This window comes from Hippocampus bargibanti, linkage group LG02 (assembly GCF_051943395.1).
Source record: "Hippocampus bargibanti isolate YZ-2025 linkage group LG02, ASM5194339v1, whole genome shotgun sequence".
Taxonomy (NCBI): Eukaryota; Metazoa; Chordata; class Actinopteri; order Syngnathiformes; family Syngnathidae; genus Hippocampus; species Hippocampus bargibanti.
The window spans coordinates 21,850,164-21,863,234 of NC_142735.1; the positions used below are offsets into that span (position 1 = coordinate 21,850,164).

The 13,071-nt window shown below is 46.7% G+C and overlaps 4 protein-coding genes across 5 annotated transcripts; 3 read left to right on the forward strand and 1 right to left on the reverse strand.

The window, feature by feature from the left end:
* Nucleotides 1-2: 2 nt before the first annotated feature.
* On the reverse strand, nucleotides 3-742 carry LOC148901966 (uncharacterized). Its single transcript, XM_088990127.1, has 2 exons — nucleotides 217-742; nucleotides 3-144 (listed from the first exon to the last, which is right to left on the reverse strand). The coding sequence occupies exons 1-2, from the start codon at nucleotides 740-742 to the stop codon at nucleotides 5-7; spliced, it is 666 nt and encodes a 221-aa protein (XP_088846253.1). The 3' UTR covers nucleotides 3-4.
* Nucleotides 743-1,567: 825 nt separating this feature from the next.
* On the forward strand, nucleotides 1,568-7,234 carry LOC148901967 (leukotriene B4 receptor 1-like). The gene is made up of 5 exons (XM_088990126.1): nucleotides 1,568-1,702; nucleotides 2,439-2,994; nucleotides 5,884-6,084; nucleotides 6,155-6,195; nucleotides 6,370-7,234. The coding sequence occupies exons 2-5, from the start codon at nucleotides 2,449-2,451 to the stop codon at nucleotides 6,665-6,667; spliced, it is 1,086 nt and encodes a 361-aa protein (XP_088846252.1). The 5' UTR covers nucleotides 1,568-1,702; nucleotides 2,439-2,448; the 3' UTR covers nucleotides 6,668-7,234.
* A 233-nt stretch (nucleotides 7,235-7,467) lies between these two features.
* Nucleotides 7,468-9,237, forward strand: ltb4r (leukotriene B4 receptor). The gene is made up of 3 exons (XM_088990132.1): nucleotides 7,468-8,011; nucleotides 8,097-8,373; nucleotides 8,447-9,237. The coding sequence occupies exons 1-3, from the start codon at nucleotides 7,542-7,544 to the stop codon at nucleotides 8,828-8,830; spliced, it is 1,131 nt and encodes a 376-aa protein (XP_088846258.1). The 5' UTR covers nucleotides 7,468-7,541; the 3' UTR covers nucleotides 8,831-9,237.
* A 154-nt stretch (nucleotides 9,238-9,391) lies between these two features.
* LOC148901969 (kelch-like protein 33) lies at nucleotides 9,392-12,948 on the forward strand. Of its 2 annotated transcripts, XM_088990131.1 has the most exons (6): nucleotides 9,392-10,206; nucleotides 10,291-10,856; nucleotides 10,958-11,093; nucleotides 11,178-11,328; nucleotides 11,405-11,575; nucleotides 11,662-12,948. In XM_088990131.1, the coding sequence occupies exons 1-6, from the start codon at nucleotides 9,465-9,467 to the stop codon at nucleotides 12,179-12,181; spliced, it is 2,286 nt and encodes a 761-aa protein (XP_088846257.1). In that variant the 5' UTR covers nucleotides 9,392-9,464; the 3' UTR covers nucleotides 12,182-12,948. The 2 variants fall into 2 exon arrangements, with proteins under 2 accessions (XP_088846257.1, XP_088846256.1); XM_088990130.1 differs by having other exon boundaries at nucleotides 10,958-11,328.
* Nucleotides 12,949-13,071: the final 123 nt, after the last annotated feature.

Below are 13,071 nucleotides of genomic sequence, written 5' to 3' on the forward strand. Positions count from 1 at the left end.
AATGTCAACGCAGCGTCAGTGAAAGCAGATAACCGGCGGCAACTGCTGCCGCAGCGCCCGCCGCAGCCGCCATCAGAAGGAGTCCCTTGAGGACGTGTGGATTATTCGTCGGGGGACTCGCTGACATCCCCTCGACACTACTGGCTGAAAAGACAACACACAGCTTTGGTAACCATCTGCCATTTTTGTTTGACAAAGCCATTTTGGAGAACCTACCTGTCACCATTACTCTATACTTTGCAGAGTTCACCCCAGTGCCGGTTTCAACTTGACACCGGTACACTCCCGAATCTTCCATTCGCAAGTTGGACAGTCGGAGGCTTATTTGTCCTCGTCCCAGAGCATCCCTGTCCCACTGGACGTGTCCCACCAAATGAACCGCCACGCTGTCCAGCAATTGGAAAAAAATCGTGACCTCACCCTCCCTGAGGAGTTCGCAGTGAATCCGAAGCGAGGTAAGCGACACGTTGTCATGGCCGATGAACTTCCAGCCTAGAGTGATATTGTCATTCTCTCGGGCCCGGTATGATAAATCCTGAGTCTCGTTTGCGTCTAATCCCCTCGGAGGAATCAATACGAGGTCACGTGATGGTTCTGATGTGGAGATGGACGGAAAAACCCAGCTGGACGTCAGTCCAATGAGCAGGGCGAGCCCAAAAATTATCATCATCATCATTCTGGGGCAACCACGAACACATCGGAAAAGAAGTGCTGCCAGATGACCCAAAATCTTCATGGTCATCCGTGTCGATCTTCAATGTGGTGAGTCAGCAGTACAATACAAACGAACCAGAACTCGCCTAAAGTCTATTCTTTTTTTTCTTAGTCTTGAGCCGCCATTGTCGTCTCATGTCATCTTTTGACAAATCATCCAAAGTCGCTTTCATAAAAGACCCATTATTGTCGGGAAACAGGCCGCACCGCTTTTGAACGCCAGCAGTAGTTTGAAGATCAGGTGAAGTTTGAAAGCTACAATGACACCTACAAAATGGGGTGTGTTCCCATCAAATGTGCCCCCAGCTACATTTTTTTCTTTTGCGTGTGTGTGTGTGTGTACATTTCATAACTTAAGCGTCTCTCCGGCCCGCAGCTATGTGCCCACACGTCATTGCCACATCGCCTCATGTGTGTGTTTAAATTACATTTGACTTTTTGTAGTTGAAAGAAAGCCACACTTTTTTTTATCACTCTGAGGTTACTTCCTCCATGGACATGTTGCCTTTGGTGCCAATCGCTTGCTCATTTCTTGGATTTTATGGCCCACTTACTGGTCAAAGTTGCCCTGGTATGACTTGTGTTGTAAATTGACACCACATAAAGAATACCGACTTGAATTGGTTCGCTCCAGGGGGCATAAAATGTGCACGCGGAACTCTTCCTGAACATCCGGGCTTCCCATTTAAAAAGAATGACCTTGAAAGTAAACATATAAAATGTCTCATAATCCTTCTTGTCTTGTGTTGTGTTTAGTTGCTGCCATCTCTCGTTGTCCATTTGCAGCCGTGTGAGGACTCAACATCCAGGTAGATGGAGTAGGCGGAGAGGTAGCGCAAAAGCACCTCCCTCCCTCTCCCTAAAATGCCGGCGTGCTGCAGCAGGCGCGACTCCTTGACGGGTCAAGTGGGCGGGAGCAAAGGTTAAAAAGAAGCAATACGTCTTTCATCTTCAGAATTCTATTCGGGCGCCGTTTGGGATTGAGCAGGTGAGTCTCGGCCTCCGCCGCTTGGCCCTTCTGTGAGTGTTTAGGTATCAATTTTCCCGTATGTTTCGAATGAGTGGCTACGATTTGAGCTGGGTGTGTTGTACTGGCGATTCCTGTGCTGGTTAGGTTATGAGTCATGGGAAATGTGAAACGCACCCACACACAAGACAAATAGGATTGCACAATGTCTTAGTTTCGGGAGCAACCGTATGGGTGGGGGGGGGGGGGGGGCGGGATAAGAAATCGGTGAAATAACTTGTCAGACTTTTTCAAAACATTTTCTTGGTGTATATGGGCCAGACAGTCAACAAAGTTGTTGACAAAGATCTTGTGCCAATTTCCTCCTTGAACATCTTGTGGTGGCTTCACCATGGCAACACGCATGGTTTCAATCTCCTGAGCATCGGACACTTCCTTGCGAAGAGGGCCACCGTGCTGGAGGGAACTTTCTTAACTGGCCAGAATTGTTTTTGTCCTCTGGCCCAAAAATTTGGATGACGAGTTGCTTTGAATGATTTAGCAGCGTGGCGCATTGAGGTCGGCTGGCGGTAAAAATGAGAATGTTGCTCAACCTCGAGCGTGTCTGGTCTGGACTGTGGAATTAGAAGTCTGTGTTAAAACCCGTTAAGATCACCCCTCCCTCCGTGCAAATACACTTGACAAAACCCGCGCATGCTCAGCCATGTTGAACTAATTTTTCTTGCTATATTTATTTTATTTGATTTTTTTCTTGCAGCTGCATCCCGATGGCCCCAGCCAACAACTCTACGCCGCACCTGGTGAAAAACGAGAGCATCGTGGACAGCACGGCCGCCACCACCTTGGGCGCGCTCATCCTCGGCCTAGTTTTTCTCTTGGGCTTACCCGGGAATCTTTTTGTTATCTGGAGCATTGTGGCCCGGGCTCGCAAGCAGACCATCACCACTCTCTTCATCCTCAACCTCGCCGTCGCCGATGGTTCATTGATGGCACTGACGCCGTTTTTCATTGCCTATTTGGTGATGAAGAGGTGGGCCTTTGGGACGGTGATGTGTAAGGTGCTCTTCTACCTGTGCCTGGCCAACATGTACGCCTCCATTCATATCATCACCCTCATGAGCCTCTATCGACTACTGGCCGTACTGCGACCCCATCGCGTCAGCGCCCTGGTGGGCCACAAGACTGTGACATGGACGCTGGCAATCATGTGGGCCCTGGTGGCTTTTGCCTCTGTGCCCGCCATCGTCTTCCGGGACGTGAGGACGAGTGCTGACCGCTCCATTTGCGACTCCTACCATGACGAGGACAGTCACGTGAGTATTTGGCTCAGATTTTATTTTTGCTTCAGTATATATGCTTCAGTATATATGCTTCAGTGTGTGTGTGTGTGTGTGTGTGTGTGTGTGTGTGTGTGTGTGTGTGTGTGTGTGTGTGTGTGTGTATATATATATATATATATATATATATATATATATATATATATATATATATATATATATATATATATATATATATATATATATATATATATATATATATAATGGGATCACCACCTTATCGTGGTGAGGCACTTTGCGCGTCTCGATGAGCCTGAGAGCTATGTCGGCCGGAGTCTTGCACTCCTGGGAGGGTCACCCAAGCCGAACAGGTCGCGGGGTAGAGGCCAGACAAAGAGTGATCCCAAACACGCACCTGGGGGTAGGCGTAGGCGGAGTCCAACAAACCGGACTACCGGCCGCCCCCTGCAACTCCTGCCAGGAAATGGTCGTCATGAGTATCCTCATGCCACCAGAAACTCACCTGGTAAGAGTGAAGATGGTGGGCGTGTGGACTGTGCACCCACACCCTCACCTTAATCTCTACCTTTGCGCAAGCTTCTTACCCCAATCCCCCCCTTCCCATGAAAACGCAGTCCTGTGGCGATGTGGAATGGCGGTGGGCACAGGCCAAGGATGTGGCTGGGAGTGCCGAGCCAAACCATGCACACAGGCGGCAATGGAGTGATGGTCGTTGATAGTGCGGGATGGAGCAGCGCATCTCCTCGGACCTGGGAACCTTATGGGGACCTGGGAACGGATTATTCTCATTTTAATGGTTTCCTAAGGGGAATTTCTGTTTGGAATAAACACGTTTTGCCTTACACTGTGTATATATATATATATATATATATATATATATATATATATATATATATATACACTTTTCCTTTCAGCTTTTCCCTTCAAGGGGTCGCCACAGCGAATCAGTGCCATCTTCAGAGGTTTAATTCGCATGTTTGTTTTGGCCAAGCTTTTACGTTGGATGCCCTTCCTGACACAACCCTCTGCATGTGTATATATATATATATATATATATATATATATATATATATATATATATATATATATATATATATATATATATATATATATATATATGAGACAAGGATTATATATATATATATATATATATATATATATATATATATATATATATATATATATATATATATATATATATATATATATATATATATATATATATATATAAATCCTTGTCTCACCCCTCATGGGTGGTGTCTGTCCCCCATTTTAGCTCGGGTCCTCTACCAGAGGCCAGGAAGCTTGAGAGTTCTGCGCAGTATCCGTGCTGTTCCCAGCACTGCGCTTTTCTGGACCAAGATATCCGATGTTGTTCCCGGGATCTGTTGCAACCACTCGGCGAGTTTGGGGGTCACTGCCCCGAGTGCTCCGACCACCACAGGCACGACTGTCACCTTTACATTCCAGGCTCTCTCCAGCTCCTCTCTGAGCCCTTGGTATTTCTCGAGTGTCTCATGTTCCTTTTTTCTGATGTTGCCATCACTCGGGACCGCTACATCCACGACAACGGCTTTCCTTTGCCCTTTATCTATGACCACGATATCTGGTTGGTTGGCCATTACCATCTTGTCAGTCTCTGTCTGGAAGTCCCACATGATCTTTGCTCGGTCATTCTCTACTACCTTGGGACCTTGGGAGGTGTTTCCCATTTTGACCTTGGGGTTTCCAGTCCATACTCCGCACAGATGTTTCGGTAGACTAGGCCAGCCACACACACACATATATATATTGGATTGGATTGGATTGGATTGGATATGCCTTTATTAGTCTCACAGTGGAGAAATTTACATTTCACAGCAGCAAAGTGATGAAAGTAGAAAAACAAAATACATGAGCTGCTGGAAAGGCAGCCACTCTCGCGGCGCCGTCTTGAAGTCAAAATAACAAAAAAAAACCTAAATAACAAATAATATGACAGCATAGAGACAATATGACAAAAGAAAGACACAGAGAGACATTCATTCTTCAGGACTTGCTGTACCCTCTTTGTGATGACATGAAGCAGTTCTAGATGAAAGAGGAGAGGATCAAAGCGTCTTTCCACCAGTGGATCAGGGACATCATGGTGGAATGTGCATGTCGACTACAAGCTAAATGTTGAAAGCAAACACGCAGCTGTAGCAGCCATTGACGAAAAGAGATTATCTCACATCCCCTGTTCCACATAAATCTGCTTCAATTCCAAGCCGCAACAGTTCCACATACGCATCGGCGCTCTGCGCTGACGCTCCTTTCTTCTTATCGCGGGTTCCTCAAGCCATGCATCCACCCAGCCGCAGACTGTCCAACAGCACTGACCTTTCCGCTAAACAAAGCGGGGCTGTGAAGATGCTGCCCATTACAGGCGCAAAAAAAGCACAATGGCCCCTTTGGTGTCCAGCGATGGCAGTCGAATGGCTCCGACATTCCTCCCATTCAAAAACAGTACTGGCATATTCATGCTGCCGAAAAGGCGCAACCGCTCAGCACAGTCTCCTCCTTGATGAATGTTGTGGTCAAAAATGCTGAAAAACAATCTGTATCCGTTCCACACGATGCACAACAACACAAAGTGACAAAAGAAAACACAAAACAAGACAAAAACGACCAAAAAAAGCAAGGCTCATGAGAGCACTTGCTGAGGCTGCCTACTCGGGCGCCATCTTGGACTTCTATATATATATATATATATATATATATATATATATATATATATATATATATATATATATATATATATATAGGGAGGGAGAGACGTTGATCGCCTCCAAGGAGTTCTTTACAGATACTTTTGCTGTTATGCGACCGAAAAAGACCCCCCCACGCACAAGAAGTCACAACATTTTTTATCCTTGTGTACAGACTGTCATCCAGTACATGCTGGAGCTAGTTTTGGGCTTCCTGATCCCGTACAGCATCGTGGTGATCAGCTACATCTGCATCCTACGTCGCATCCGACAAACAAAATTCCGCCGACGCATCCGGAGTGAGAAACTCATCCTGGCCATCGTGGTGACTTTCTGCGTCTTCTGGCTGCCTTACCATTTGGTCAACATGGTGCAGGTAAGTGCCGCCATACTTGTCGCACACATGCGTTCGCAGACAATTTGACATGACGTTTTTATTTCATTAGGTCACGTGGGCACTCTGTCCCGACGGTTCTGTCAAAACAACGTAAGCCTTTTCATACTTGCGCCTTGATTGTCTTGATTATGATTCAAAGTGAGGCCACCAGCTTCCTTTTGTCTTTTGAAAATACTAATCACAAACTCCTCTTAAGCGTTTCGGATTTACAAGGTGTCCGTTTCATCTCACACCTGCCATTCATGAGCGCTTGTCATCCCAAAGGCTGGCGAAAATCTGGCACAGAAGCCGCGCAGTCACGTCCTCGGTGGCCTTCATTAGCAGCTGCATCAACCCAGTGTTGTACTTCTTCGCCGGCAAGTCATACATCCGGCGTGAGGGTCTGGCTTTCATGGCCCGCCTGTTCGAGGCTGCCGGTCTGGACTCTGTCAGCAGAAAGAGTCGTCAAAACAGCCAGAACAGCCGCGACAAAGACAAAGAGGTGGATGGCGTCATGCTGAAGGAAAAAGTTCACGAGTCCAATTCGAGCGCCACTGTCAAAACAGCAAAACCCCAAACGTGACGTGGAAACTTTCAGAGGTCACGTTGCCTCTGCCTGGCATTTTTTGAATGTCTCGTCCGTCCATTGCCACAGCGAGCTGTCCTGATGAACAATGAGGATGGTAAATTGTTATTGTGCTGGTGCTCCGAAGAAAAACTCTGTCACCTATTCACTTTGGTTAAAGTATTGCATGCAAAAATGTGTCTGTGTGGCAACAAGATGACTTTTTTTTTGGTTGGGGGGCGGACGTCATGTATTGTCAGTATTGTCAGTATTGTCATCAAGAAAGTTCATCATGTTTTTCATGTGCTGTTCATTCATGTCCCACTTGCACAATCGGATGCCCTCTTGTTGGGTAAACCTGTACAAGCTAATGACATCTTGTACTGCACACAAAACTGCCTCGGATCTTAAGGAGAGCTTTTTCCAAATATGTCTGTATCTAAATACCCAGATTTATGATTTTTTTTTTATTGTCATTGTGTCTCTTTGACAGTGTGATCAATCGTCGCTCATTACAATGTGCCAGTATACCTAATAAATTGTCTACTGAGTGTTGCCTACCCCAAAAATGATCATTGGACTTTATTGTTGTTGACAAAGGATCCCACATTATCGCGCAGGCTGTATCTATTCAAAATATGTCCTCTCAGCAGAACACGAAAGGTAACATGATTTTTTTTTATTTTGATTATAATTGACGATGTTTGGAATGTCTCTCTTACTGTTCACTGTGTCCCGGAGCTCTATTGTGAAAGGTTGATGTTGTAACATCGCTTCAGCACAGAACAGTTTGCCTGCCGACTGTTAATTCAACATATCCTGTTTCCTGTTTAATCTTTGAAAGGTCTCAGTCTCCAGTCAGAAAAGTCAAAAGCGTCCAACGGATGAAGCGATGGTGTCCAACAGCACCGCCGTCTTCTCTCTGCCCGTCAGCACCTCAGCCATAGTCGGCATCGCTATCCTGACCTTGGCCTTCGCGTTGGGCTTCCCCGGGAACCTCTTTGTGGTGTGGTCGGTGGTTTGTCGTGTCCAAAAACGTTCGGTGACGTGCTTGCTGGTACTCAATCTGGCCGTGGCCGACGCCTTAGTGCTTCTCACGGCGCCCATATTTCTGCGTTACCTTGCTGGGGGGCAAGGATGGGAGTTTGGTTCAGCGGCGTGCAAGCTGGTGCACTACCTGTCCAGTGTCAACATGTACGTCTCCATCTACCTCATCTGCCTGATGAGTATGGATCGGTGGCTGGCTGTCTCTCGGCCTTTCATGTCCCAGAAGATGAGGACTAAGCGGTCCCTGTTAATTCTCCTCCTGGGAGTTTGGATTATGGCGTTCCTGCTATCCCTTCCAATGCCCTTCTACCGCAGGTCAGTCCCTCATGTGCGCTGGTGGTGCGGTACCCATTGATTACACATTTTGTATTCCTGCGTATGTTTGTGTCTGCGCCTGCAGCAACCTGAGTAAAGTGTTCCCGAACAATATCACCCTGAGATTTTGCATACCGTACCACTGGCAAAGTGTCGGCCATCAGGTCTTTCAGTACATCTTCGAGACCATAATGGGCTGCCTGGTGCCGTTCTCCCTCATCAACACGTGCTACTCGTCCGTGATCTGTCGCCTACAGAGCGCCATGTTTCATCGGCGTGGCAAAGGCAGCCGGTTGATCCTGATGATCATCTGCGCCTTTGCCATTTTCTGGCTTCCGTATCACATCGTCAACATCATCGAGGTGATTCCGTCAACCTCCGAGGTTCAGGGATCAAGGATCCTTCCGCATTTAATCATTCGCTCCCCTCCGGCAGGTGATCGGCCTCTCGCAGGGCAGCAAAACGACCGTGGCGGCGGCTCGGGTGGCCCGTCCCAACGTCACCGCTTTCGCCTATTTCAGCAGCGCCGTCAACCCGATTCTGTACGTCTTCGCCGGCAGCTCCCACATCCGCCAGGCCGGTCTCAACTTTATGGGCAAACTCTTTGAGGCAACCAACTCGGAGAGCAGGACCACATCCACCTTCACCCGCAGCGGACGCACCAGCTCGTCGCGGGAAGACTCCTCTGTCTTGCATACCCTGTCAATCAAACTGGGAAAGCCATTCAGAGGCAGGCAGGGAGACAACAACAGCATGGCGACAAGAGACATGGACGAACCAGAACTCAAGACTCTGGCAAGTGTTGAGCCGTTAGAATAGCGCATGTCATCCATACGCTGATCACTTTCCTTTCCAATTACTTTTACCAGAACTTATGATATGAGTGCTGCATACGGGCCATGGCAAAATTCAAGAGAGGTATTCGTTTATCATTGTGTTTATTACTGTTCTATTGGCCCACCAGTGGTGCTAATAATGTACGACTGTATGGCATAACAGAGAGTCGATACAAACATAAATTGCTCGATTAAGACCAGTGGCGACAAACAGAAGGTTGCATCTGTCGAAACACACTTCCTGTCTGTTTCATCACACATTTACAAAACCTCACGATTGTTTTGGGCCAAGTTGAAAGTCATTTGAGTCATTTTGACATTTAGCAAAAACTGCATGAGAAAAAATGGTGTGCGGCAGAAGTACCAAATAAAGTGCTTGCTGGAATGTAATATTTACATCTTGACTGTGAATGTGGAGAATCGGATATGCAAATACTTGGTAACGCGAACTTGGTGTGAAAGTGAATGTGAGTGAGGACTACGCTAAGAATAGCATCTTGTTGACGTCCAGTGGGCGTGCGAGCAGGCAGCTTTGAGTCTCACAGAGAGAGAAGAGTGCACGAGGGACTCTTTGATTTTATTTTACTGTTTTTGAACCCTCCTTGGTTGAAAGACACATGGAAGTGAGTGGGAGTGGCCTGCCAGCGGAATGGGACGAGCAGTGGCGGCGCGAGAAGGAAAGGAGGAAACAAATACTTGGACAAGGAAGTGAAGGTGTTGAGCAGGACGAGCGTGAGCTAAGAAAAATTGTGGCCTTCAATGACTCTAGATTAGGGCTGACAAGCGAGAGGGTTGAACCATGCGGATCCGAGCTCGGGGATGACGTAGAGCATGTCGATGATGTCCTGCGCTATCCGAGTGAAGGCTTTCCTGGTGAGGTGTTCAAGGTCCTGAGGGAGTTGCTTAAATCAGGTCTCCTCACGGATCTGACATTAACCATAGCGGGTGGGAGAAGCTTCCACGTTCACTCTTTCGTCCTTGCTGCTGTCAGCTCTTTCATTAAGGCGAGGGTAGAAACTCAAATGTGTGAAGAGGTGGCCGGTCGCCAGTGGTGTCTGTTTCTGGGTCCGGATGTGGATCATTGTGGGCTACAGGCAGTTGTGGAGTTTGCCTACACCGGGGAGCTTATAATAAAGAGTGACACCCTACCCCAAATTGAGGCAGTAGCTCGTACACTCGGAGTTCCGAGATTGTTGGATTTATGTCACCAAACCAGTAGAGCAAAGACAGATCTGAGAAAGGAGCAAGAAATCTCTGCCGAAGAGGAAATGAGACAAACCCTTCGTTCCATCGAGCAACTGTGGGTAGACGGTGTTGGCTGTGATGTCATTTTGGATGTGAACGGAGCTTTGTTTCATGGTTTGTACAATCTTGATTATTGTATCTAAAGTATTGATATTATTGGTGTTGATTGAGCTTGGACTGAACAGTCTCGTCTATCAGTCCATAGGGTGATCCTGGCAGCAAGCAGTGACTACTTCCTCGGGATGTTCACCAGCGGGATGAGGGAGTCTAATCAAGCTTGCATTGTCCTTCCTTTAAAAGAAATTCCAGAGATGACTGCTTTGATTTGCTTCTGCTACTGCGGGACGCTTCCTGTCAACTGGGACTGCGTCTTTGAGCTCGTCTGCACGGCACTCCAGTTCCAGTTCCGGTCAGCCATTTTGCTTTGCCTCCTCTTCATGCAACAGAAAATGGGAGTGGGTTCCTGCCTGGACGTGGCTTCTTTTGCTGAAGCTTATGGGATGTCAGAGCTCCTCAAGGAAGCCAATGATTACGTACTGCGCAATTTTTTGGAAGTGTCTGCGACGGAGAAGTTTCTGGACCTTCAAGCTGAGAAGCTTCTGAACTTTCTCTGCAGCGATGGTCTCAGCGTGCCATCTGAGCTTGTTGTTTTTCGAGCTTTAGTCTCCTGGCTGGAGGTGGATTCTGAGGAGCGACTTGACCATGCCTTTAAACTGATGAGAGGAGTTCGGTTTCCCCTCATGACCTTTCGAGAGTTCAGGGAGGTGAGTGATTGTCTTCAAGAAAATATTTTGATGGATTGAATAAAATGGAGTCATGCTAAAAATGACTCATTCCTTCATCCACATTTTGGTCTTTGGTCTAGGTCAGAGCCATAAACCTACGCTTAGAAACCAAAGATGTCCAACTTCAGGGTGCTGCTTTTCATGAGTTTGGATCAACCTTTTCAGAGCAGGATCACTGTAGGGTGAGGCGTCCCAAAGACTCCCTACTTCTTGTCGGTGGGGACCAACTCAACCAAGACGTGGGTCAACGCATACCAAATGGTGAAATTTGGTTCATAAACTCCTTGCGCTCCGGCATAGGCCTGGTGAAGGACATAGAATGGAGGAAGCTGGCCCAGGTTCCAGATAGGCCAAAGTTCAGACACGGGGTAGCAACCCTTGGAGGGCAGTTGTTTGTGGTTGGAGGATGTCACTTCTATGCCAAGGACGACGTCATGAAATCGACCTACAGGTGAACGGGGGGCAGCCTATTGGTGGTTCCACGGTGGTGTGTGATCACTTACGTCTATCTATTTTTATTGTACTAGCTATGAACCCAAGCAAGACCTCTGGAAGAGGTGCAGCAACATGCAGGAATGTCGAAGTAACTTCTCAGTGGTGGTCCACCAAGGTCAGCTATGTGCCATCGGTGGAGATAAGCAACTCAACACAAATTTAAACAGTGTGGAGATGTACAACACGGAGGCTGATACCTGGAGGTATGGTTGGCCATGAATCTTATCAGTAGCTTCTAACATTAGGTTAATGTATTTTCTTGTCTCATGTTGTTCTTGGATTCTTTTAGCTTTGTCCACCCTCTGAATCATCCACTCAGTGGCCAGGCTGCCACAATACTCAATGGAAGGGTGTTCGTCTCCGGAGGTTTTGACCCCCAATATGTTTGCCTTGCTTCCTTGTTCATGTATGACCCCGAGGCTGGAAGCGTCCACATGGCAAAAATGATTCAAGACCGAGCCCAGCATTGCATGGAGGCACTACGAGGTCGCCTTTATGTGGCCGGCGGTGTATGCAACCTGAGGAAGTATTACACGGACCAGCTCACATGTGAGGTATACAATCCCACTGCCGATTGTTGGACAACCCTTACGCCGCTGCCCGTACCTCACGTGGGCGCTGCCTCGGCCATCTTGGAAGAGAATATCTATATCCTGGGAGGGTACTGCCAGGAAGACTACAGCGAATCTGGACTTGTCCACAGGTTTAACCATATCACAAAGCGTTGGGAGAGACTGGGAAAAGTCCCTGCAGCCGTAACTGACATTCGAGCTTGTGTGCTACAACTACCCCAGCACTTGAGATCGTAGTTTGGAAGATTGAAATATCCCACGTGTTTAGTCATTCTGACCAATGTTCTGATAAGCTTGCTTGGGACAGAAAAAAAATTACGAAATTGGATTGGATTTGCCTTTATTAGTCTTGCAGTGGAGAAATTTGCATTTCACAGCAGCAAAGTTATGAAAGGAATGAAAGTAGAAAAACATAATACATGAGCTGATGGAAAGGCAGCCACTCGCCAAATCCAATCCAATCCAATCCAATGAAGTTTACAAAGCAGCCTCGGTTTACAGAAAGAAAAATACAGACTTTCATATGGTTGTGTTAAGTTCATACTGTCTACTTATTGTCTAATTTACAACAGATTATTTTCTTACAGAGATTGGCGTTTTTAGGTGTTCAATTACCATGTAAGGTAACCATATAGGTGTTCAATTACCTTACATGGTAAGGTAATTGAACTAAAAACGCCACTGTCTGTAAGAAAAGAATCTGTTGTAAATTAGACTTTCATATGAAGAGAGGAACAAGTGACCTAACTCCACTCCTCTGCGGTGGAAAACAGGGGACAGCCATCTTACATTGTGCATGCTATTGACATGGGTTTTTGCTTTCAATTAATTTTTGATGGTTTTGACAACATGACAAAAAATCATTGAGTAGCACCTGGAAGATATACCTTATAAGAGAATATTTATAATAATTTTCATATTTTCATTCCTTTCATCACTTTGCTGCTGTGAAATGTAAATTTCTCCACTGTGAGACTAATAAAGGCATATCCAATCCAATCCAATATTAATGAAGTGGTGCAATCGTTTGGGACAGACTGTGGTATTTCTCCTGTGGAGACAAAAAGAAAAGTGAAAATGCTGCTCGGACAGCAGGACAAAGGCGCGCACGTTTTATGTTTTTCTTG